At 32.8% G+C, this 24,339-nt stretch overlaps 8 protein-coding genes across 10 annotated transcripts in view; 2 read left to right on the plus strand and 6 right to left on the minus strand.

The window, feature by feature from the left end:
- The window catches only part of LOC108738578 (pre-mRNA-splicing factor 18), a 12,489-nt gene extending 9,777 nt beyond the window's left edge, over nt 1–2,712 (minus strand). Inside the window, exons 1-5 of the mRNA XM_025978200.1 lie at nt 2,421–2,712; nt 2,239–2,359; nt 1,983–2,158; nt 1,713–1,928; nt 203–415 (exon numbers count right to left, since the gene is read on the minus strand). Of these exons, the coding sequence (XP_025833985.1) occupies nt 203–415; nt 1,713–1,928; nt 1,983–2,158; nt 2,239–2,359; nt 2,421–2,483 (789 nt within the window). The 5' untranslated portion in view covers nt 2,484–2,712. The remainder of the gene's footprint in view (nt 1–202; nt 416–1,712; nt 1,929–1,982; nt 2,159–2,238; nt 2,360–2,420) is intronic.
- Nucleotides 1,024–1,667, plus strand: LOC112905562. Its single transcript, XM_025978201.1, has 3 exons — nt 1,024–1,254; nt 1,369–1,503; nt 1,557–1,667. Exons 1-3 carry the CDS (start codon nt 1,116–1,118, stop codon nt 1,589–1,591), a joined length of 309 nt encoding a protein of 102 aa, XP_025833986.1. The 5' UTR covers nt 1,024–1,115; the 3' UTR covers nt 1,592–1,667.
- On the minus strand, nt 2,706–5,168 carry LOC108738577 (dihydroorotate dehydrogenase (quinone), mitochondrial). The gene is made up of 6 exons (XM_018472054.1): nt 4,912–5,168; nt 4,641–4,850; nt 4,389–4,588; nt 4,130–4,324; nt 3,557–3,912; nt 2,706–3,154 (listed from the first exon to the last, which is right to left on the minus strand). The coding sequence occupies exons 1-6, from the start codon at nt 4,933–4,935 to the stop codon at nt 2,937–2,939; spliced, it is 1,203 nt and encodes a 400-aa protein (XP_018327556.1). The 5' UTR covers nt 4,936–5,168; the 3' UTR covers nt 2,706–2,936.
- A 221-nt stretch (nt 5,169–5,389) lies between these two features.
- On the minus strand, nt 5,390–9,454 carry LOC108738558 (zinc finger protein OZF-like). Of its 2 annotated transcripts, XM_025978227.1 has the most exons (3): nt 8,503–9,454; nt 7,959–8,116; nt 5,390–7,895 (listed from the first exon to the last, which is right to left on the minus strand). In XM_025978227.1, the coding sequence occupies exons 2-3, from the start codon at nt 8,092–8,094 to the stop codon at nt 6,673–6,675; spliced, it is 1,359 nt and encodes a 452-aa protein (XP_025834012.1). In that variant the 5' UTR covers nt 8,095–8,116; nt 8,503–9,454; the 3' UTR covers nt 5,390–6,672. The 2 variants fall into 2 exon arrangements, with proteins under 2 accessions (XP_025834012.1, XP_025834011.1); XM_025978226.1 differs by having other exon boundaries at nt 5,392–8,116.
- A 189-nt stretch (nt 9,455–9,643) lies between these two features.
- LOC108738559 (cathepsin L) lies at nt 9,644–11,838 on the minus strand. The gene is made up of 5 exons (XM_018472028.2): nt 11,582–11,838; nt 11,341–11,448; nt 11,088–11,281; nt 10,861–11,032; nt 9,644–10,594 (listed from the first exon to the last, which is right to left on the minus strand). The coding sequence occupies exons 2-5, from the start codon at nt 11,434–11,436 to the stop codon at nt 10,028–10,030; spliced, it is 1,029 nt and encodes a 342-aa protein (XP_018327530.1). The 5' UTR covers nt 11,437–11,448; nt 11,582–11,838; the 3' UTR covers nt 9,644–10,027.
- A 70-nt stretch (nt 11,839–11,908) lies between these two features.
- LOC108738563 (NADH dehydrogenase [ubiquinone] 1 beta subcomplex subunit 4) lies at nt 11,909–22,338 on the plus strand. The gene is made up of 2 exons (XM_018472031.2): nt 11,909–12,090; nt 22,044–22,338. Exons 1-2 carry the CDS (start codon nt 11,950–11,952, stop codon nt 22,254–22,256), a joined length of 354 nt encoding a protein of 117 aa, XP_018327533.1. The 5' UTR covers nt 11,909–11,949; the 3' UTR covers nt 22,257–22,338.
- On the minus strand, nt 12,992–17,672 carry LOC108738557 (cathepsin L-like). 2 transcript variants are annotated; one of them, XM_018472025.2, is made up of 5 exons: nt 16,970–17,655; nt 15,636–16,124; nt 15,218–15,568; nt 13,531–13,774; nt 12,992–13,446 (listed from the first exon to the last, which is right to left on the minus strand). In XM_018472025.2, exons 1-5 carry the CDS (start codon nt 16,979–16,981, stop codon nt 13,115–13,117), a joined length of 1,428 nt encoding a protein of 475 aa, XP_018327527.1. In that variant the 5' UTR covers nt 16,982–17,655; the 3' UTR covers nt 12,992–13,114. The 2 variants fall into 2 exon arrangements, with proteins under 2 accessions (XP_018327527.1, XP_018327526.1); XM_018472024.2 differs by having other exon boundaries at nt 12,992–13,774; nt 16,970–17,672.
- A 989-nt stretch (nt 22,339–23,327) lies between the features above and the next one.
- On the minus strand, nt 23,328–24,277 carry LOC108738562 (trafficking protein particle complex subunit 5). Its single transcript, XM_018472030.1, has 4 exons — nt 24,030–24,277; nt 23,840–23,966; nt 23,604–23,786; nt 23,328–23,530 (listed from the first exon to the last, which is right to left on the minus strand). The coding sequence occupies exons 1-4, from the start codon at nt 24,182–24,184 to the stop codon at nt 23,438–23,440; spliced, it is 558 nt and encodes a 185-aa protein (XP_018327532.1). The 5' UTR covers nt 24,185–24,277; the 3' UTR covers nt 23,328–23,437.
- Nucleotides 24,278–24,339: the final 62 nt, after the last annotated feature.

Below are 24,339 nucleotides of genomic sequence, written 5' to 3' on the forward strand. Positions count from 1 at the left end.
GCGTCTCGTCGTTCATAACGTGCGCTACATTCTTCGAAAAAATCTTTTCACGGCCTGTACGTGCATGAATACCCACCATGGTCACCCCTATGGGCCAAGGAGCGTTGCCGATTGCCATTTGAAGATAGGCATCGCTAGCCTTACATTAAAATAAACATTGAATTATATATTAAATAATAATAATAACTGATATACACTTTACCTTTAAATAATTTCTGTTTAATAAATGTAGGGTGATTTCGGTCAAACTTTCTAGAATGTCGTCAGGAAGTGTGTGGTTCTTGAGTTTACGCAGGAGGGGTTTTAGGTAGACTTTAGTCTGTTCGAAAGTAGCTACCGTAACTTTCCCTCGAGTGCAGTTCCTTTCCAAGGGTGATCTGTTTTGCAACTGATCGTGCCACTGTTTAATTAAAAGCTAAAAATTAAAAATAAAAAACATCCGTTCTTAATAGGTCTTTAAATTTATTTTGTTATAAACTTAAAACTAAAGTAGTAAATGCTGGGAGAAAAGGTTAGATAAAAATATGAAAAAAAAAAGTTAAAATGAGGAACAAAAAAAAGTGAGAATTTGCAATTTTAATATTATATATAAAATAAACTGAGTGGTCAGCACAGGGTAAAGTAGTATTACGTAGTCTGTATCAGCAATTTCTTATGCGAAGTGTACGATGTGTTGCATACCTATTTATAAACAATTCATTTAATTTTAATTTTTCAAACATTTTTTAACACAAAGAAGAAGAAAGTGATTAAACAAATTGTTCACAAAAGTGAATTTCGACCACTCGAAGGAATGGTGCTAGCAGCTTCGAGCTCACATTCTTAATCTTAATTATTTTAGAGGTATCAGTAAATCTAGCCAATTTGATTAAAAATTGATAAGAAAAAACAGTAACTACATAATGTTCCTAACAATTCATGAATTCCTTTTCATTTGGGCATTTCCTATTGTGCCTGAATATATGACTTATTTAATTTCCGATTAGATACGACATAAACCTTCTTAACTGATTAGATAAGACACGAAACATTTGTGGATAGAAAGAAGCGTCATTGCACACTATTTTTGTTGTAAAGTATAATCAATTTATCACGAGTGTGAGTTCTTTGCAAATATGGAAGAAAACAGGCGACCCATTGTAACATATGACACTGATTACATTTACCTGTACGTTTTAGTCCCATTTACGGTTATCGCGGTCGTGGTAGTGATTTATTATGTGGTTAAAGAAAGTGCTAGACTGAGCAAACGTGGTAAATAAATATATGTACCATAATCGTACGAACATAACAACAAAGATAACTTATTGTCACAGCTCATTTGCTTATCTATATAATGAATAGACATATTTTTTTATTATTATGTAGGTAACAGAACAAGAAGGGTTGTACATTCGAATAATAGTAGGACACAGGCGCCTTACAGCGTAACCGATCCTGGAAGACATTTTAATACGCCCCCGCCGCCATATCAACTACACGACACGATAAGATCGCCAGATGGTATACGGTTAATAAATGTTTTGATGTTCACGTTTAAAAATCTACTGTTATAGGTTTACCACCACCTCCACCATATACTCCCAGATAAATGATGTTTTATATTTAATAGCTGTTATATATGAATGGATAAGACTAAAGCCAAATTAAAATGCTGTGACTGACGACTTTTGAAAGAAATAATAGTAAAATAAATAAATATAAAAGTTCACCTCAATAAAATTGACTATAACTTGCATGTCATGTTCCCTGTAACCACGGTTCATTTTTTTTGCCATCTTCTGAATCTCCTCGTAGGTCATGACAGGCTCTTGAGGTTTGTTCTTAGTTGTAGTTCCTTCTTTATTCTCTTCATCATTAGCCAGCAGTTCATTCAAGTAAGCTTCATCAACTTTTTCCATTGCTTCTTGGAAATCATTTCTGAAGCCCTTTAGAAACATTTCATTTTATAATGGTGAACAAATAAAAAACCTTCAGCTCACCTTGTTCATTTCTGGCTCCAAAATTTCACACTTTCTCAATCTCCTAAATGCGTCTAACTCTGTTTCACCGAATAGAAGAATGGGCTCACCTCTGTCTCTGAGTCTTGCTATGACTTCGTGTCTAGGTAAACCAGATCTATCCAAATTGTCCTCGTTTGATAAGGACCCTGAAAAACCTATGTTATTTCCAAATTTAATAGAAATAACAGAAAAAAACATAACCAAAAAATGAAATTAAATTACACAAAATTAATACCTTCTGATGATTTTACTGAACTAACGCAATGTTCACTGATTAATCTTCCATATTTCTTCTGATATTCTTCATGTTCTTTAGCTACCAAATCTGCCCTCTTAAAGTACTTCTTATCAGAGCACTAGAAACAATTCAAATACCAATTTCATATTTCATTAACCACCTACACATACCAAACTTACTACTAGTTCAGTTTCTTCCAGTTGCTTTCGTTTTTTGGCAATTTCTGCCTTTAAAATATCCATTTTGTGGAAAAAATCTTGCTTTGATTAAGAAATAACCTCTAAATTGGAATTTGGTTAAACGTCAAACATTCGTTCCAATCGTTGTATATATGTATTATCTATGATATCCTCTTGCACCCATAGATAAGGCCCTGAAAAACAGTTCCAAAGAGCTTAATCAATCAGGGGAAACACAGACAAACCTAATCCAATAATGATAACATTAAAATAAATAACAAATTCTATTATGCAATGCGATAAGTTTATTTTCTTGTGGACCTATAATTATTGCAAAATATGAATGTGTATAAGCGTTAACAAAAAAATGTACATCAAATAAGTAGGGGATAAAAGGGGTATGGGAACCCATTACATGATAATATTAAAAAAAAAACAAAGACTTCTTTCCTGCTCTTATGGGTATAACATTTCAAATATCTGATATGCCATGATTTTGAGCGTTCCTAATAATCATTAAAAGCTCCATTTCGGCTGACGTTTATAGACGTCAGCACCCACAGCCTCGGTCACATTTTTATAACCATCGGCCCGCAATAATTCCACGAGTTCCTGCTTAATTTTTGTTACCACCGTTGGTCCTTCGTATACCAGAGACGTGTAAATTTGCACTGCTTTAGCGCCCGCTCTTATTTTATCGTAAGCGTCTTTACCATTATAGATACCCCCAACACCTACATAGGGCAATTTAAATTATAATAACTACTTGAAAATTAAAACAAAAGAAATTAAAAAAAAAGATGATTAATATTTCATTGCAGTTGCTTTTCTTTGAACAAAAAAAAAAACAATACTCCGAACGCGTTAAAAAAATAAGGGAAATAACGAGTACAGCTGAAGACAGATAGCGTTACCTCCAGCTAAACAACAATCCGAAAAGACTTCCTTTGAAAGGCATAGTTCTGTATATATTTGTACAACAACCATTAAATCAATGAATTAACATGAAAATTGATAAAAACTGTTAGAATGAATAATTCCTGATATTCAGCTTAGAAGAAATATGTTGTATCTAAAGTTGTTTAACAACTTAATTTTATAATAAAATACAACTTAGTAAGTGAAATTTGGCTTACCAATAATATCCATGCCATTTGTAAGTCTGTAAACGTCGGCGATCATTTTGGTCGATGCATCCTTTAGGGGTAGACCACTCAGACCACCTTGCTCTTTCTTATAATGGAATGACTTCAAAGTGTGAGGCCTCTTGACGGTGGTATTGGCAACGATGAAGCCGTCAACGTGGGTATCTTTCTGCCTGACCACTTCGACTACGTCTTGTAATTCTTCAGATGTTAAATCAGGGGACAGCTTGAGTAAGATGGGAGGTTTGTGCTCTGCTGGCAATTTGTTCCTCGCTGCGACAACTTTGCGCAGTAAGTTCTTCAGCTGCTGTTTCTCTTGTAGTTGAGTTAATCCTGGCGTGTTTGGACTGAAAATCGTTAATAATAAATGTCATTAAGTGTATTCACTATATTTTATTAATTAGTTGTTAATTGCATATATTTATAATCTTATATGTATAATGTATTTGCTTTCTTGTAATACTTGTTTTTAGCCCTGCAATATAGGTCAAACTAACCATTGATTGAATAAATGAAATGAAATAAGAACATATACTTGTTTTAATTCAATAAATTCAATACAACCTGCTTATGTTCACCACCAAATAATCAGCAACATGGGCGAATGTTTTCACTCCTTGTACATAGTCCTCTGCAGGATCAGCACTTCTCTTGTTTTTGCCCAAATTAACACCAACAACTCCATTATGTTGTTGTGCAAATCTCACATCTGCCAGTCTTTTGTAAACCCGTTCATGTCCTTCACTGTTGAACCCATACCTAAGAATAGAAACTTTTGATTATAAAAATTGATATGCTTGTGAGAATAAAGGAATAATAAAACCTGTTTATAATCGCCTGATCGTCCAAAAGTCTAAAAAGCCTGGGTCTCTTATTCCCAGGCTGTGGAGCAGGTGTTACAGAACCAACTTCAACAAATCCAAACCCCATCTTCTCCAATCCTTTCACTGCTTCACCGTGTTTGTCATAACCAGCAGCAATTCCCACAGGATTTGATAGCACTTTTCCAAAGAGTTTCACTTTCTAAATTGTAACTATGTAACAAATATGAAAAACAAGAGGTTTTAATACTTACAAGGGCATCAGGATCCTTGAAAGAACTTTGCGGTAGGAGAGAATGTTTATTTACAAATACTGCCAAATTGTGGGCTTGCTCCGGTTGTAAGATGTAAACTGCAGGAAGTACAAACTGTTTGTAAAACTTCTCGTTTTCATTGTATATACTAAAAGCAGCAAAAACGCCAAATCCTCCCAATGACACTATGGCAAGGGAACGAATTCTTTCCTAGAAAATATAATATGTAGTTACTTACATTGCATTGTTCTTAAAAAATTAACAAATTTACTAAAAAGGAGAATTTGCTGGACATCTTTATGAAGTTTTATACATTTTAATGACTGTATAATGAGGCGACGACAGTGACGGTTACACTAGTTAATTTTTCATAAATATATTCATTCATCATTGTCAAAAACCACAAAACAAAAGATTAATAACACTAACACGATTTAATTAACTTTGAATTAAAGATGATTGAAACTAAAAACATGCCGAAAGTCAGACCAAAACAGATGTTTTATGTGAGGTTATGATCAAGTTTAAATTTAGTTACTTGCAGGGTTGCCAACGGTACTGCTCATAAACATATAGTCCCTGGTTTTTAAAATTTAAATTAAAGCGCCAAAACTTTTCTTCCGCGTTTTCTAAATAAAACACGAAGTTTAGTTATTTAAAATTTTATAAGCAATTCAAACCGATATTACTCTTAACGACGTGATAAAACCTATAAAAAGAATGTGTATATAATAAAAAAATAATATAGAGGTACAAAAACGTATAGAAAATAAAAAAGATATCTAGAAACAATGATATTTATAAATGGCACGTTCTGAAACTTAATTAGGTATACTACAATCTTTTTTTATGATTTGTTTGCTTTATAGTTTCATAAACAACTTTTAGCAGACAAGTATTACAGAAATAAATTGCTTCCTTTTCCATGAGCAGGAAGAGACTTGAAATAAAAATATGGTACATACAAAAAAGAGTTATATGTATAAGTGTATTGAAACTATTTACACTATTACAAACTTAATTTAAACAAATAATTTGTTTAACAAAGTTACACAAATGTATTATTTACTATCTAGGATGTACAACTGCATATTTAAAGCTTGATTTCATTTGCACTACCAAAAGTCACAACTTTATGTGATTTTTAAGCCAAAATATACTTTCTAAATACTTGTAACATATACTGTTCTGTGCGCAATTTTCCACATGATACACACTACAACTTTAGATTAACAATAATTATAACGCGAATCCTATAATTTCGAATAAAAAGTTTCAGTTCACATACATTACTTAATATTAACACCAAGTATAAATAAATACAAAAATAAAACGAGACATTTAACACGCTAATCATTGTTTTCTTTAGAGTAACGAATAAATTACAAAAAGTTTATGAGAAACAGAAGACATTGTCGGGTAAAAAAGGATAATCTGCTCCAAATTTTAAAATCTTATATCCCTGGTAATTATTACTCCCACCAAAATATTAGATAGGCACCAGCCAGTAAAAGTTACAAACTTTAGTTATCTTGATTTTATTTTCTATTATATCACAATTGGAAACTCAAGTTTAACTGCCCATTAAACAAAACTTACAAAAACAAATTCTGTATTATTAACTGAATTATTGAAAGAATAATTTTTGTTATATCATCTATCTGTTTAATTAATTTGGAGTGTTTTATTTGAAAAAAAGCAGAACTTAAGGTATATTAATTTAGGGAATAAATCAGCAACAGACCTGAAAATTTAGGGGAAGTTTACCCCTTATTACCCAAATATGACTTAAATAATCAGAATCAATAAATGAGATTCAATAAAATAAATCTTACAAAAAAAAAGGAAAAGATTAACTTACATCATACTATATAAATAATAATTTTAAATATGTATATTAGGGCTTCAAAATATTATAAAAAAAAAAACATTGAACACTAATCTAATAAAAACGTTACAATCTCATTTTTCTGTTCACCTTTTATACAGAGTATTTATTTAGTGTTCAGTGTTTAAAAAAAAGACATTGAAATTACTGACTTTCAGTGTCAGTGTTGTTGTACCTGGCATGTAGTCTTTTGTGAGTGTTGAGTGTTGACTTCTGCGAAAAACATTTCTCGCAAATTTCACACTTGAAAGGTTTCTCACCTGTGTGTGTTCTGATATGGGTGTCCAAGTAAAATTTACAAGTGAAGGACTTTCCACAGTAATTACATTCATATGGCTTCTCTCCGGTATGTATTCTAGTGTGAACATTTAGAGCTAACTTTGTGGTAAAGTTGTGACAGCATTCAGGACATGTATAGATCTTTTTACCAGAGTGGATTTTCGAATGTTGTCTTAGAAAATACTTTCTATGAAACGAGATTCCGCAGTCTTCACATTTAAAATTTCTCTCACTCCTGTGGCTCTTTTCGTGTGTGCTTAAACTGGAACGACTTACAAAGCTCTTCTGACATTCACCACACTTGAAAAGTCTTTCCTTTGGTTGGAAATGGGTTCTTTTGTGTTTGTTGAATTCCAATTTTGATATGAAAACAGTTTTACAAATGTCACACTGGGACCAATTGTCACTGTTTGGAACTGGATTATCACCACCGTAAGGAGTATTATAACCACTATACACTGAATTATAGTTATTGTAAATAGAGTTATAAGTACCAGGAAATGTACTTCGATTGTGCAACAGTCCATCATCTGTACAGGTGGAAGAGTTGCTCTTATTATGTGACCTTATATGCCTTGTGTAACCTGTTTTATGTGCAAATCTCATTTGGCAAACGTCACATTGCAACTTCTCCTCTTCTGAATGTGCTTTCACATGAACATGAAGCTTTATTTTTGAAGGGAAATTCTTATGACAATCTTCACATTCAAATTTCTTTCTGCAGTTCCTCACATCAGATTTTACAAGTTCAGAGTCCACTGGAGTTTGATTACTGTTTAAAGGATGGCTTTCAATGTTTTCATTATTTAATTCATGATTTTCACTATGTCTTTCGTTCCTTAAATTGAGTATTTCATTACTTGTACTCTGCTGATTGGGTCTAAGATGCAATTCACTATTTCTGACGTGATGAACTTTATCTTTCTGCTGCAACTGTTGACTCAATTCTGTTAGAATGGCAAGTTCTTGTACAAAATCAGGACTGCAAGTTAATTGCTCTTTTCCATTCAAGGGCTTGGGAACGTTTACTGGAGTTGGTTTGCTAATGTTTTCTAATTTTTTGGCTTCATAAAGTCTTTGAGGTTCACCTTCGTAAGTGGTGTGAGATTTATTGTCGTATGATTCATGAATTTTTTCACTGTACGACTTACCTTCGAAAGAGGTGAGAATTTTATTTTCATAGGGAGTCCGGTCTTTATCAACATAATTTGAAAACGAATGCAAATGATTATCAGGAGCTTCCATTTCTTCCTTTACTACGGGAAAACAGTCGGTATTTACTTCCATTTCATCCCTTTGTGTTGTAATTCTGTAATTAACGAAGAAATAAACAAGCTTTTTCTCTTGAAAAGAGCAATTCTTAAAAAAATATTCTAAAATAGATCAAAATTTTATATAGACGTAAACAGTAAAACAAAATGGCGTGTCGCTATATTGGTAATCGGGACATTTACATTTTTTTTTTGAAAGTGTCACTATAACAACTACCGGAATATTATTTCTTTTGCGATAAAAAACTATTTTGAACCAAAACAGCAAGTGGCTGGTTAAACTAACAGAACATAAGAAAAATATCCTTTAAGGATAAATAATAAGTATTTAACATTTATTTAACTATAAATTTACAAATTTATTTTCAAAACTACAATGTATAAATTCATGATAAGGAACAAATATGAATAAATGAGAACTTACTTAACATAGATGTCTTAGTCATCTTCCACTGGCATATTTTCTAAATATAGTAAAGCAGCCCTTTTCTTCATTTTATAAACATCCATAAAGATTTTGAGACATAGTTCTGGCAATAACACTTTAAAATAATATTGATTTAGACGAAAAGGGTTTTCATCATCAAATTCATCATGTAGGAGGGACAAAAGTATATTTTTCTGGTCAACTGTGAATACACTCATACTAGGACTATATCTTAGGTCCTTGTCTGTGTAATTATCTTTAAGATTTTGTCTTTTAAACTTTTCATGCCTTTCACTGTAGATTGTTCCATTAAATATTTCCTTTGCATATTTCAAGTTGTTATAAAACATTTCCTGTATTTTTGATGGTGTTAGAGACATACAATTTAAAGAAATAACAGCTTCTTTGTTAGATTCAAGTTTGATGGGAGAAACTTTGTTTTGTACTAGTTCTTCAAATTTGACATTATCTATTAATTCTTTGTAAGCTCTATTTCTCTCTTGAAACTTAACAATCTCTCCATAAGTAGGCATTCTGATACCATATCTGAGGTAATTTTCATAACGTTCTTTCTCCATATTTGCATCAATTCCTTGCTTATTATTTATTTCATTATTCTCCTTAAAATTGCAGCTTATATTATCACTTTTGTTCACTGTTTCTTTTGAGGATTTTGCAAGCCATTCTGTTAATTTTGAACAACTGGTAACTTCAGATTTTGGTAATTTGTTTTTAGCCTTTTGTCGATTTTTTAATGGTGTCTTGCATCTCTTGGAACATTTTCCTAATCTTATCTTCATTACTATTGGGGTGTCATGCTTACCATTAGGAGAACAATAATTAGCTACAGACAACTGCTTCATCTTTGAGGAATCCTTTTCTTTCTGTTTCAAGAAAATTTTCTTAGCTTGCCGCCCAACTAACTTGTGTACCAAATTGTCCAACGATTTATCAATATTGTGACTTGTGTTACAGGTGTTCATCTTTAAAAATAAGGGTGTAACTGGGTCCTTCTGACTGAAGTAAAGTACAACCTACAGGAAACGATGCAGTTCTTAAATTATAAGCATTGAATGCTACATAAACTATATCCGCTATTTTAGACGGTAAAAGAGTTTTAAATCAATACTTACACTAGTCAATATATATTAATTTATTCACATTCAATTTGAACGAATTAGCTATTTGGATTATAAACAATACAAAAATTACCGTTAGCACGGTGTTTGTAGGTGATGAATATCTATGGTTATGAACCATACTGATCATAGAGAATAGTTCATAGATAGATGTAATAGAAAAGAAAAATTGTGTCTCCATAAGAGCACAAAGTAAGCTAAGCAGACAAATCATTCAAATTAAATTATTTATTAGTCTTATTTTATAAATACTTCTCGAATTAACACAAAAAGATAAGAAATACAGAGAGCACATTAAAAAAAATTAAAAACAAAATAGAGAGACAATTAACTACAAAACAATTCAAATGCATACTAAAAGTTAAAAGAGATTCTTTTTTACTTTAAATGAGAGGATAACTTGCTGAACTTGCTATTCCACAGTTGTTGTCTTTGTTTCTGGCCATTTTGATGTAACCACTATCGCCCCATTTTGGTCCCCATGAGTTCTTTACCAACCAATAATCAGTACCATCTTCAGTGGTTCCATAGCCTACTGCTAGCACTCCGTGATCTAACTGCTCAGAACTACATTCTTCATCGTAGTAAACGCCTTCGGAATAAAATTGGAAATTTTCATGACTGGCATCAATGGCCACTGAGATAGGACCCACTGTTGCCACTGCTGCTTTAAGGGCTTCTTCGTCCCCTTGACTAATGTCCATAAAGCCCTTATCGTCGGCACCCGCGTTCCTTGGATTGTATCTGCATTTGTCGTCTTCGCCCTCATAAGGGTAGGTCTTTTCGGTGTCAATACCACCATTATTTTTTATGTACCTAAACGCGTTGTCCATAAGACCGCCATTACAGCCGTTGTTGCCATATTTACCAGAACAATCGATGAGATTTTGTTCACTTAAACTCACCAACTTGCCATATTTACGAAAATGTTGGCCTTCTAGGGAACCAGTCTGACAAAATATCGAAAGAAGCAAGTTAATAACCCGAAGTGGACATAAATAATTGTAATATTTCTTAAAATATATGCAAGTTAGGCTATATTAGGCAATTTACGTTCATGACGTCATGTTGGGCGCTATTTTTGAATTGTTATAATACATTACTTCTTACTTAAATCCTTTAAAATGCAATATATGTGAGTAAAATGATATGAACCATTATTAAAATATGTTAAATGTTGTGTTAATTATAATTCCTGATACGTAAAGAGACTTACAGCACTAAAACTCCAACATGAACCACAATGACCTTGATCTTTGACTTCTGTTACAGCTCCTTTTTCTCTCCAGTCTACTTGGTCAGGTAATTTAACATGTGCAGGGGGAATAAAAGTGGGTGCTTTGAAGCAATCCTCTTTTTGGATTTGTTGACTTAATAAACCTTGTGATCTGAAGTAATTTTCTTTAGTAAAAAAAAAAATGAACAAAATTATGGAATTGTTACCTATTAAAACCATTCACAGTATGAACAAATTCATGATGAAGCATGTCAGCAAATTGATTAAGTTTTAGTTTGTACGAAACCAAGCCTATTTCAAATTTCTGATTGTGTTTAGCAACTTTGTGAGCATTTTCAACATAAATTTTCATCCTAAGGCGTTCTTCTATTTCATTGTCATATTGTTTTCTATGTGTAAGCTGTAATAATTTAGAATGACTCTAGTTCTGTTAATTAAAACACAACAAAAATAGTTTACCTTGAATGATTTCCATTCTTCTTGAACCAAATCAAAAAACGAGACTGCTATTACTTGTGTTAAAAAGAATGGCAAAAAAGCCAATATAATCTTCATATTTATATTTTACTAAAAAAAAATACATCTGTATTTGTATTAAGTTAATCAAATAAAATTAAATTAATTCATTTAAATTAGTGAAATATGTAAATAAATTCAATCAGAACTGCGAAAGTTTCAGTTACAGATATTATTAACTTACATGTTACTTCCTGGACGACACAAAATCTACTGAACACTGAAGTAGAGAAATGATAAATGGCGATATTAGATGCCCCCCTTATCAAATTTAAACTGTTTTTGTTTTGTTATCTAGAGAAATTCACAAGAAATTTAATCACGTGAACAAGCAGAGTGAGTAAATAATAACGACCTTGTTTCTTTTGTTCTTGTTTTGTTATTGTTATTACGTACAGCTGAAAAATCAATTGCGTCTTCTCTTTGTCACTCACATTTACACGACAAAGATAGTGAAGGAAAATCTAAACCTTAGCAGCATTAAAAATCTTACGTAACGGCTAACGAGCCTGCTGACAGTGTGAGTGATTAAATACTAATACGTTCTAAAAAATGTCAACCGAACGTTATTACCCACAAGATGAACAAGAAAAGCTTATAGAAAAGTCCAAGAGGAGAGCATTCTTAAGGGAGGAGTTCCTTAAACAGACCACAAATCCTTTTAGACATGCTACTGGTGAAGGGGGCACAGTGGTATGTGTCTTTATTTTTAATATAACCTCAAAATTTTATGGTTCTTATCAATGATGTCAAACAATTACCTTATTTCGTCTTGAATAACTAAAAGAATAGAAAACACTTCAATTAACCCTTAGAGCATGAAGCATTTATAATAAAAACAACACATACTCGTAACTGTCATTGTTTTACCTACTTATCAAACTCCATTACTGCTTTTTAAACCTCATTGTTACAACAATGATTAATACATTGTTAATACTGCCAAACTTTATTGTTGTACATTTTAACTCTATTTAATCATAGATATTTATAGCTGAAGTTAGTAAGATACTGCATTTAAAACTTTAAAAGCTTTTGGAGACTATGTAATAGCAGTTTTTGATTATAAGTCCTTAATATAATGGAAATGTAGCAGCCTTTTTAATTCCACAAGTTATTTGTTTCAAAGCACAAATGGAAATAAATTAAAGTCAAAATAGTTAGATATTTCCATATCTGTACTATTTGATTTACTCCAGTAAAAAAAATAAGTAAAACTGGAACACATTGATTGTGATCATAAAAACTAGAATTTAAAGCAGATTAAAGTCAGAACTTAAAGCGAGAACAATAAAAAATTGTTTAAGTTGGTACGCTGTAATTATTTCATCTATTAAACCCTTGTTGCAACAATGAGTAATTCATTGTTAGGGCTGACGCCTACCATTGTTAGATGTGTCAAACCTCATTGTTGCACATTTTAACTCCGTATAATCATAGATATTTACTGCTGAAGTTAGCAAGTGACTGCATTTAAAAAACTTTTACAACTTTTTAAAGTATCTCATGATTTATAAATCCTTAATTCGATTAAAATGTCATCTATATTTCAAAGTACAAGTAGAAATAATTGTTATTTTTAAAAGAAAAAGTATTTCATGTTGTACAGGAGTAGTTTTATTAAAAATTGTACATCAGTTCTGTTCTTAATTTCTCATTATGTCCTGTTAATTGGTTTTCTTGAAATGTTTTCGTTCAGTTCTTTATAGTTGCGTATTCAAACTAAGGGGTAGCTTGCGTAAGTGGCAATACCACAGTGGTTGTTGGCATACTTGGCGATCTTCATGTATCCGCCGATGCCCCATCCAGTTCCGTACGAATTTTTGATTAACCAGTACTGTTTACCATCGGGTTCTGTCCCGTAACCGACCACCAAAACGGCGTGGTTCATTTTATCGGCTGCACTCTCACATTTCGGGTCGTAATACACCCCATCGGAATAAAACTGGAAAGACTCTTGGCTGGCATCGATGGCCGCTGAAACGGGCCCGATTGTGGCCACCGCCGATTCTAATCCCCGTTCGTCCCCTTCGTCCAGGTCCACGTACCCTGACGAACAATTTTTAAATAAAGTGTAATTCGACATTGCAACAACATTCAGGTCTTTCGCGACGGTTTCGTTTTTGGGTGTACCTGTATCATGAGCCGCGTATCCCTCTCTTTTGTATCGGCACGGTTGGGTGTCGGTGGCCTCGAAGGGGTACGTGTTCTCACCCTCTATTCCCAGATTGTCCCTTACGTACTCGAAAGCCGGGTCCATGAGACCGCCAATGCACCCGCTGTTTCCATACGTTCTGGTACAGTCTATCAAATTTTGGATGCTGAGTTCCCGGAGTTGACCAGTTTTTCGAAATATTTGACCCTCCAGTGCCCCCGTCTACACAGACAGGAAATGACGGATTAGAATCTGCTTTGCGTCGATCTTTCTTAAAAAATTAAGGTCATTCTTGTGGTACCAGATTGTCAGGACAAAAGAAAAGAAAAGACGCCTCCGGTGGTACCATAATATTGTTACATCACGACGAGTACGTGAATTTTCCCATTTTCTTCGCCATTTATGCGTTCACAGTTGTTATTGTTGTTACATAAGAAGAAGTGCCTTTTGTACTTGCTAATGATATTACGGCAAGCTTTTAGTATGATTATGATTAATTATACCTATCATTAGGAATTACTTTGATGCGCGCTGAATGTTGTAATTTTTCGCGCGAATTTCTAAGTCGACCCTGTACGTTTAAATATCATTTATGGATCTCTCATAACAGCAATTTAGTGTAATAGTGATTGAATTCGTGAATAACAAACTGAGTGATTGTTGGTTTCAGGAATTCGTAATAGGATCATCTAAAAGAATCATTATACAATTTACATACAGTTACATAATCGGTCTTAATAGAACTTTCACCTGATACGTTGCTGATTTTTTTGTTATTTTGAATGATTGGCCTCAACGTCTTACAAATAAACAAAATTATAAATTGTTATTGTTGGAGTCAGCGGTCTCCACTGGCTGATAAGATAAATAGTGAAATAAAAATCATGGAATAGTTGCATTACCTTACTGGATGCTGTTTCTTGTACGTTATTTTAATAAATGTGACATTTCTTTTTAAGGATTTACCCAATAAGATTGACCTTAACTCGTTTTTATTGTAATCTAGGGGTTTTAACTGTGGCTTAAATGTTTCCTAAATACATATCAAAGATCATCTACGATCACATAAAACCAATTTTTGTATCCTTCAGGACCAGAATTTTTTTTTCTGAATAAAAGGTACCCTATGTCCTTTTCTGTATCCCTGCCAATGTGTGTACGAAATTTCATGATAATCGGTTGAGTATTTGAGGCATGAAATGGTATCATACAAACAACAAACTCATTTGCATTTATATCATTAGGATGTTTAATAGACTGGATTAATAAATGAGTGATGATTATGAAAAAAAAAACTGTAAAAAAGTCCGATTTATGTATGATGTGTCGAGCAGAGATTTATTTATGAATTTCGGTTTTATTCAAATTTTTCGAAATTGATTATTATGTTGTTTCGTGGAATCGACTGAGTTATTTCAAAATCCGGTTCTCTGGAATTTTCTAAATTTCATAGAAATTAACATTCATAATTTTAGAAAAATAACAGTGCATTCCAATCGTAGTGCTTCATAATCAATTTCCAAAAATAATTGTTACCTATTCATTTCAAAATCCCACACGCAAAATACTTATGCATACTTGGTTTATTATCCTTTTCCTATCCATTTACCAGGATTTAAACGTAAAAAAGCATCGATTTCGATGATAAAATCGAATACGACTTACGGCACTAAATGCGTAGCATGCGCCACACTTTTCTTGACTTTTCACGGAAGTCACGGCTCCGGCTTCCCTCCAATCGACGGATATCGGCAGGGCAACATTTGCACTGGGAATGAAGGACGATCCGTGATTGACTTCTTTTGTTTTATTTCGATTTTCGCGATTGAAACCGTTCAACAACTGATTGAACTCGTGCGTCAGAAGGTCCGCGTACTCGTTGACTTTCAAAACAAACGGCGATCGTCCCACCCCGTACTCGTCGTTGAATTTCATAATTTTCTTCTTGTTTTCGATGAAGATCTCTTTCCTGAACAAGGCTTCTTCGGCGGTCGCATAAACTTTGTTAAATTGCGTCTGAAAGGCCAGAGAAACGTTGCAAATGAAAGAAGAAACCTTCTCTAAATTTTTCTTCGCCACTCACCCTGAAAGAGTCAAATTCTTGCGCTAAAAACTGCTCTAGTTCCCCAATGGGTTTCGTCAATCGTTCGACGAAGTTTTCACCACCAACAGTCGAAGCTGAAGATTGAGATACTGACGAAGCCGAAGAAGAGGCCGAGGCCTGAGCAGAAGAAACAGCGGATGAAGCCACATTGGCTATTTCAGCCTGCGCTTCGGACAAGTGGCCCCCAGGAACAGCGTTTACGTCGATTTTGGGGAATCCAATGTTCTGGAAACCCGGGATTGACGGTAGATGAGGTGATTTGGTGAGGAGGGGAGGGGTATTGAAACGACCTGCGAACTGACGGACTTTTCGCCTTCGCGATGTTCCCGACTGTTCCTCAATTTCCCGGGCTTTTTCCGGATTTGTGTCGGCCACCGTAATAGAGAACCTTTTCTCTCTAGGACCGCTCTCTGATGAGGAGGCAAGGCATGACGACAAAACAACGAAAATAACGGCTAGGAGCAGTTTCTGCAAAGAGAATTTTTGTTGCAACTTGGACAAGATCAAAATTATCGTAATTTAACACAATTTCAATAATCAGTCCACTGAAAATCGAAATACTGGTCAGGAGGTCAGAATAACTAAGATTTTGCGTAGCCTTAACACTATTAAATCAAAAGGTCCTTTCGAGCCAAGGTTTTAAAGTCGTTATAAATTAACGGATTTTTTTTGTTCGTTTATCAATTAAAATGTATCAAGATGATTTGTTTTCCTGCAATCTAAAAAGCCGACAACTAAAACCATTAGCAGCAATAAACCTTGCGCATTTATAATTTGTAAGAGTTTCGATGCGAACATCAAGATGTGTTAACTGTTAAAACTTTTTCAACTGGCTTAGGGCGAAAATGCTAATCGGTCTCGGTTTCCGTTGCACAAACCAAAACTCACACATGAATATTAATAATGCGTGAAACAAATCTTCTTACAGCATGACCTAATATACATTCAAATACATAATTAGTACCTACTGTCATTTTTATTTCTTAATAGATTCACTTTCAACTTAACATAAGTTTCATTAACTGTTATATTAAGTGAAGCGAGATTAACAATAAATAGTTTTTGTCTGATATTGAAATTAATTGAGTAATTCCGAAACTATCAATTAAATTTGGAAATAATTTCTCTAAGTTGTAAGATTTTCTTTGCTCGCGAAATGTAACAGGGTTGGACCCAGGTAAATTTTCATACGAGAATCCTCGATATCCTTAACGACGATGACGACGATTCTTGTAGTCTCAAAAAATAATTCACTTATTCACAATTTTGTTGCACTTAAATAACACACAATACCCGATTTGCGATTTTCTTACCGTTAATGTCATCTTGGAGAGCCGGCAACAATGATGACGAAGGATTGAAAGGTGTTTGGTTGGTTTGAGTGGGTTACATGAGGTTTTTCATGTGGATCCCCTCTATGGTCGAGTTTCGGTTTTTTGGTGGCTCCCCAGCACCTTTTTTTTACATACGTGCAAAAGTGAGTGAGTTGGGTGGAAATTTGTTGGCAATGACGGAAGTCGACGGAATTTTTCACTAATTGGACCCGTTGAATTAATGAATCAATCAAGAAAGATTTATACAATATTAATTTAACTGCATGATATACCTATACAGTAGCCGATTTTTTGAGGTGCGGCACGCTAGAAGGCCAACAGGGATTATTTAGTTTTGTTTCGTTTTTGATGGACTTTACGTATAAATAAGTTTTGGCCATAAACTGAATTAGAAAAAAAAAAAGAGAAGCAACAAGGCAAATAAACAGTTGAAAACGAAAAACATTTGATACGAGGGATAGCCGTTATTCTTTTAGAATTCAATGATGAATATGCTTTTGTTTTGGGTGAAGTTGAAATAAATGGGCAGGATATGACAGTAAAATTAAAATCAGGATATAAGGTGGTAAATATGTGTAGCATTTCTAGAAAATTACATAACAACACTATTAACATTTAATAGTTAAAAAAAAAGCTGGAATATATTATACATATGTATAAGTGTTGCGCTAATTTGAACTTTATCGATGTGCTCGGTAGCATCTTTAATATGCGTACAAAAATGGACAAATGATCGTAGTAAAGATAAAAATAATATATGTATGTTAAGGTTCTTTCCATCTGTCTAACTTTATTTACATGATACAGCTTCTTCTATAATATATATAAAGACTAGCATCATCGTTAACAACCGTTTGAAGGACTCCTTGAGCTTTATAACTGTAATTTACGTCGCTCTAATACGTACATTAACAGAAAATAATCTCATCGGTATTCGGACTTTTTTCGAATGCCAACATCAATATTAAATGCCCACAATCTCCATTATAATATTTGATTGCCTATCTATCCTATTTAAATCTATCTACATGTGTATATTGTACCTAATGGAGCGCTATTGTTTATTATCTGTCTTATCGTCCTTTAAATTTAACAAAAGAAACAAAATCGTCAATAATAATGAAGAAACAGTCGCGAACATTTATGCATTTGTCTTTACAACATGAGTACGTATGAAACAATTGAAGTTTTTTGTACTTCATTTTTAATCCTTCGGCGATTGTTAGTTTCTGCCTACAGGATGTGCGCTCTTTCTTTTAGACCATTGTGACCCTGACGATTGTATACTGCCGGATACTGGCGTCAAATGTTAAAAACGTTTCGCATCTAGCAGTTTATTAAACTCGTAAATGTACTTTATAAAATGTTTAAATTACCTATTACCTACTAAATTATCGCAGATCAAAACTGGCATGCACAATGCATCCAAAAAGATGTTAATTAAATTTGTAGAAAGTTTATTTCGTTGTTGCAGTTGTTTTTTGTTTTTTTCGAAACATAGTATGTCTCTTGTTTTTTATGACATTTTACGAAACATTTTCAAGATAATAATTTGTCGACAGTTGACGCTCGATCCAGATTGCAACTAATGTATAAAAATAATTGCTCGCAAAACATTTCGTAATGTGTTACTTACTTAATGTAATTAATTATATTCGTATGGGGTGATCTATATCACGTTGTTTTTGCGTCGTTTTTTTTTTGGGGGATGAAAAGACATTTCAAAAAGGATTTTGTAAATTTATTTAAGTAAAAATTCCAGTGCCGTTAATTTTAATTATTTACTTAAATATTTACATTCAAACACAATAATAAGGAAGATGTTGTTGTGTTGTAATATTCTACAGCTTTATCATTTTCACATGACTGACCCCGTAATCTGCCCGTTTACATTATGGTTCAATAGAGTTGACCCCAAAACTTACTTTACTGCGTTTTGGGTCTACCATTAGACTTTGTCCTTATTCATTTCTTTGATTTGTCCCTTTTACTAACAATGACCAAAGATTAAACAAACCATGGAAGTTTATATTTAAAAATAATTGCTTAATTTGTAGGAGTATTTAGCAGAAGTGTTGGGGTGTATGTATTTTTGATTACATACTTTTGTTTATATTTGTGGCAACGCATGTCTCTCTTATCGAACGAAGTCGACATTCACTTATTAAATGTATTTGTTTTAGTTTAATTATTACCAACTTATTACGAATTAGATTTAATTATTTCACGTACTAGAAAATTGTATTGCTTTACACAATAACGATAGATCTGAACAAAAAAAAAAAACGAACAAGGTTACTAATTGTCTTTCATTGATCAAATATTCTACGAATTAGAAATTTGAATCAAAGATAAAATGTAAAGGTTTGTCGTTAGAGACAAAAAAAAAGTTGTAGCTTTTATTACCACTGAAAGTGAGTCATGAAACATTTGCTACGTTTACATGGTGTTTTATTAAGCATATTAAGCAAAAATAATAAAAGTATGACGTATTTAAATCAATGACTCATTGAAATTAAGTTAACAAACTTGCACCACAACTGTATTCGTGAAAACCGATTTTTTTACTAAGCATACAGATGCTTATTTATTACAAAATTATTCTAGCTCAATTTCTCAATATAGAAGTATTCATTAACAACTATTTATATTTGCGTTACTTAATAAAAATCGTAGGCGTGTTTTTTTTTACTTGTTGCGACGGCAAAAACATATTCACTGCATGTATTTAAAATGATAATTGAATGTAAAAAAAAATGTTTTGTCCAAGGTTCGTGTTAACAAAATTTGACAACTATTGTTTCAATTTAGTTTGACTTTAATTTAATACAAAATTCATGTATTTGTATACTGCATTCATTATTTGTCAATTTATAATTATCTCGTAGTCGGTTATGTTTAAACGAAAATATTATTATCTCCCTACATATATGGAGATAAAAATGTTTGTATGTAAACTTTGTTTATAAGTACCTACAATTTCTTAATTTCATTTTGCATATTTCGTATCAATATTACATATTTTTTGCATTTGTTTTTACTAATTCCTTTGTTTTCTTTTCTACTAACTCTTTTGTTTTCTCTATTGGAAACAAGTGAAATAGTTTTATGATGATACGTTTATGTTTTTTTCTGATGTAATGTCAGAGCCTTTTGCACTGTTATTATATGCATACATTAAAATATGAACTAGTAAAACGTCGTGGACCTTAAAAAGGAAATGCTAAATATAACATGCTAATGGTCACGAGTTTTATAAGGCTAAAAGTTTATCAGTAACGAATAAATCGATCTGGTTATTTAATATTTATAGTCCTTTTAATATTTCCTATTAAATTGCAAAAGTAATCGTATACAGTAACGCCCCTTTCTATGAATTTTTATATGGGTTAATAAAGGTGACGAATTTGTTTGTTAAAAATTGTTACTTATTGGTATTGCCCCCTTTGGGTGCAGTGTTTTTACCTAATAATAGAGCGGCATTGAATTTTTTCCGTTGGACCAGCGAGTGTAAAAATGTTCACAGTTATTTTATTTCCTTTTTCTTAAACAATTGGATATGAAAATGTGTAGTTTATCCAAAAACGTCTGTCAGATTACATATTATTTGCACATTAACGCATTAAGTGCCGGTGCAGTTATTGCGAAACTTGTAATTATAATTCAACAATGCTCGCATCTGCTACAAATCATACGCATATGAATATGACAACATAATGGCAAAGAATAATGGAATTAGTAAAGGTTGACACTATTTTAAGCCCGTTAATATTACCTTGTACATTACGAACGATCAGACGTAATAAATGTACGATTTAATTTATGATTTTCATCTTGCACTTTAATGTTTTTTGTTTTGAACAGTGAAACAATGCTATGGATGATTGATAAACTACAAACGGGTGGGAATAGATTTGAAATATCAAGGTATTCCGGCTCGCAATTTAATTAAACAATTAAACGTTACAACAATAAAATACGTACAGGTACATATGAATAATTAATGTGTCTAAAAATTTTAATTCTACATGCACGAAAAGGGAGCAGTGTCTCAAACACAAAATTGTTAACGTACACATTGTTACATTAAGAGCGTATTTATTTTTGTGAAAAAGCGCACCTAATTTTTCAATAGTTAAAAACATTATTTTGGCAGGCCCAATACATCAGATATATGTAAAAATGTTCGTAGAATTTAGTAGTGCAAACCGTTTTTGAATTGGATTCGAAATGATAAAGATATCATGACCTTAACTTCACATGAAATAAAACGGAGCGGATAATAAATAGTAAAAAAGCGCACCTAATTTTTCAGTACTTAAAAACATTATTTTGGCTGGTCCAATACATTAAATATATTTAAAAATGCTCGTAGAATTTAGTAGTGCAGACCGTTTTTGAATTGGATTCGAAATGATAAAGATATCACGAGTTGAACTTCACATGAAATAAATCGGAGTATAAAATAAATAGTAAAAAAGCGCACCTAATTTTTCAATACTTAAAAGTAGTTTTTTGGTTGGTTTAACACATCAAATATATGTAAAAATGTTTGTAGAATGTAGTAGTGCAAACCGTTTTTGAATTGGATTCGAAATGATAAAGATATCACGACTTGAACTTCACATGAAATAAAAAGGAGTGTAAAATAAATAGTAAAAAGGCGCACCTAATTTTTCAGTACTTAAAAATATTATTTTGGTAGGTTCAATACATTAAGTATATGTAAAAATGTTCGTAGAATCTCGTAGTGAAAACCGTTTTTCATTTGGATTCGAAATAACAAAGATATCACGATTTGAACTTCACATGAAATAAATCGGAGTATAAAATAAATAGTCAAAAAGCGCACCCAATTTCTCAATACTTAAAAGTAGTTTTTTGGTTGGTTTAACACATCAAATGTTTGTAAAAATATGTGTAGAATTTAATAGTAAACACCATTTGTGAATTGTATTTGAAAAGATTCAGTAGATATATATTGGTAAAAATAGTAAGTAATTCCTAAGTAACTAGTCGTAAGTTATAACAATTAATTTATTATTTGTTTCAGTTTGATCCGGCCATTCAGCGTTACAGTGCAATGATAATAAACCAATACGATTACTTCAGACCGACACCTAAGACGTCATTTATGGGGATAGTTCTTATCGTCATCCCCTTTTGTTCCTATTGGTACCTTTTGAAAACAACAAGGGAGAAAAGGGAGCAGCAGTACAGAAGTGGCGAAATCCCTTACAGCAAGCGTCTATTCAAGTTCATTTAAAATAATTGCTCCGATAGTGCTAAATTGCAATGTGTATTTATGTGATTCTGTAGTTCAATAAAGAATATCTTTTGAAAAAGTCTCCTCGATATTTTAAACATTAGGTAATTCCCCTATAAAATCCCATACTGACGCACTTGTTTGATGAAAGTAACAGTTGTCAATTTTTGACATTATTTGTGAAATGTAATCTTTCGGGTATAACATAAAGGAATCAAAATTTTTGAGTAGCAAATAAACAAAGCGAAGAAACAGAAAAAAAATGGAGTTGAGAATACCAAAAGGATGAGTGCTTCAGGGGCAGGAACAGTGCCTGAAATTAATGCAATTTTACCATCGTCATATTATAAATTAGCAATTAGATTGTGCATGGTTGTTTCTTCCCTTCTTCAAAATGTGGTTGGGGTCGCTGTGAGTTACCAGGTCGTAAGTTATGAGACGACAGGTGGTTACACAATTTATTTTTTTGCCTTGAACTTGTATTTGAACGGTCTGCTTATAAAATATGGAGAAATAAGTAAAGACCCTGTCTTAGTCTGGACGAATGGTATAAGAACTGCCATGAATGCTGTGTTTATTGTAATTTTTCTGGTGTATTCGATAAATCCCTGGACAGAGGTGTATTTGCCCCTATTCACGACGTTCCTGACCGCATTTTCTGTGTGCTGCTTGATACACGGGGAGCCTAGTTGCAGATGTAAAAAGAAAAGACGCTACACTTCTGCTATTGTACTTTTGTATCTTTTTTATACTTGCGAACCGCTATCTTTTTTGCCTAAAATGATGGAGAAAAGGAGTTCCGCACCAATTTCGTGGCCTGCGAGTGTTTTGGACGCCTCATTGTCTTTCTTTTCGATCTTATATTTCCGCCTACGAAAGGACAGTGGCATGCAAGTGACCTTTGCGTTGGTATTGATTGCCAGTCTAATGAAAATAATACTGTGCGTTCTATATTAGTGCTAAATATGTAACTTTTACACATTGTTTTCTATCATCAGTACGTACTCAATCCTTAACATAGAGCAGTCATTAAACTTTTCCTTTTTGGTGTATTTCTTAAAAAAGTACAAATACCGAGTCACAATTTTTACTTTAATGTCTCTTTTCTACGTATATACAAAATAATCTTAAATATAATGAATGATTACAGTAAATTCGTTTTAATTAATGATGTATGCAATTTATTCTAATTGTTTGTCTCTGGCAACCACAGCTTCGTCAAATTTGACCATATACGTTGTACCTTTATGCCAATGAGCTGATACTTTGGCAGTCTGAAACGATTAAGACAAGTTCTTTCTAAGCAAAAAGTCCTCAACTGATTTAGCAAATCAAATTGACACATACAAAACCTGTTCCAGTAAGAACAGCTTCAACTATGCCAGCAATGAATACAGCACAGTTAAGACTACCCTTGTCTCTAGGCACTGAAATGTACTTGTTAACAAGGGGTTCCTTTTCCATCAAATAATAGGTGCATTCATCATCGTTGGAATGTTCCAGTTTATCAGCTTCTCTTCCAAAAAGTGCCTTAGGAAATTTAATAGATGATAAAATACACACAAAATTGACTAGGAACTCACTTTCCAAAAGGTTGACTTTAAAAATAAGAGGATATTTAGTATTTTGGTTTCACGTTTGCCACCACGTTCTCTTAGGAAATACAGGTCAATAAGTTTAACTCCCACGTTTTTACCTAAACTATGAAGTCTGAAAAGGGGTAGTTTAGTAAATTTGATCCAGTTTCAATAACAAAATATGACTGTTTATTACCGATTTTGTAGCTCAGGTACAGTGTGAGATTTGTTTTGACAATATTGGACGATTTCAGCGAAGAGAAGAGCATAACAACTTAAGGATGCCTCACTTTTACCTCTACTGAGTGGTTTGTCTAATATACCAGTTCGAGAACGACCAGATAAACTCATTTTAACAATTTTTATTAAAACTTGTCTCTATTTTTCATCAAATTGTAGGTTATGTTACCCAAACGTCAGAATGGATTGCGTTCTTATTCTTCCTATTTGTCCGACCTTCATGAACTAGATCATTCAGCCAGTGCTGTATGTTAATTAAAAGAATG

The sequence above is a fragment of the Agrilus planipennis genome, unplaced genomic scaffold, assembly GCF_000699045.2.
Source record: "Agrilus planipennis isolate EAB-ADULT unplaced genomic scaffold, Apla_2.0 scaffold154, whole genome shotgun sequence".
Classification (NCBI taxonomy): Eukaryota; Metazoa; Arthropoda; class Insecta; order Coleoptera; family Buprestidae; genus Agrilus; species Agrilus planipennis.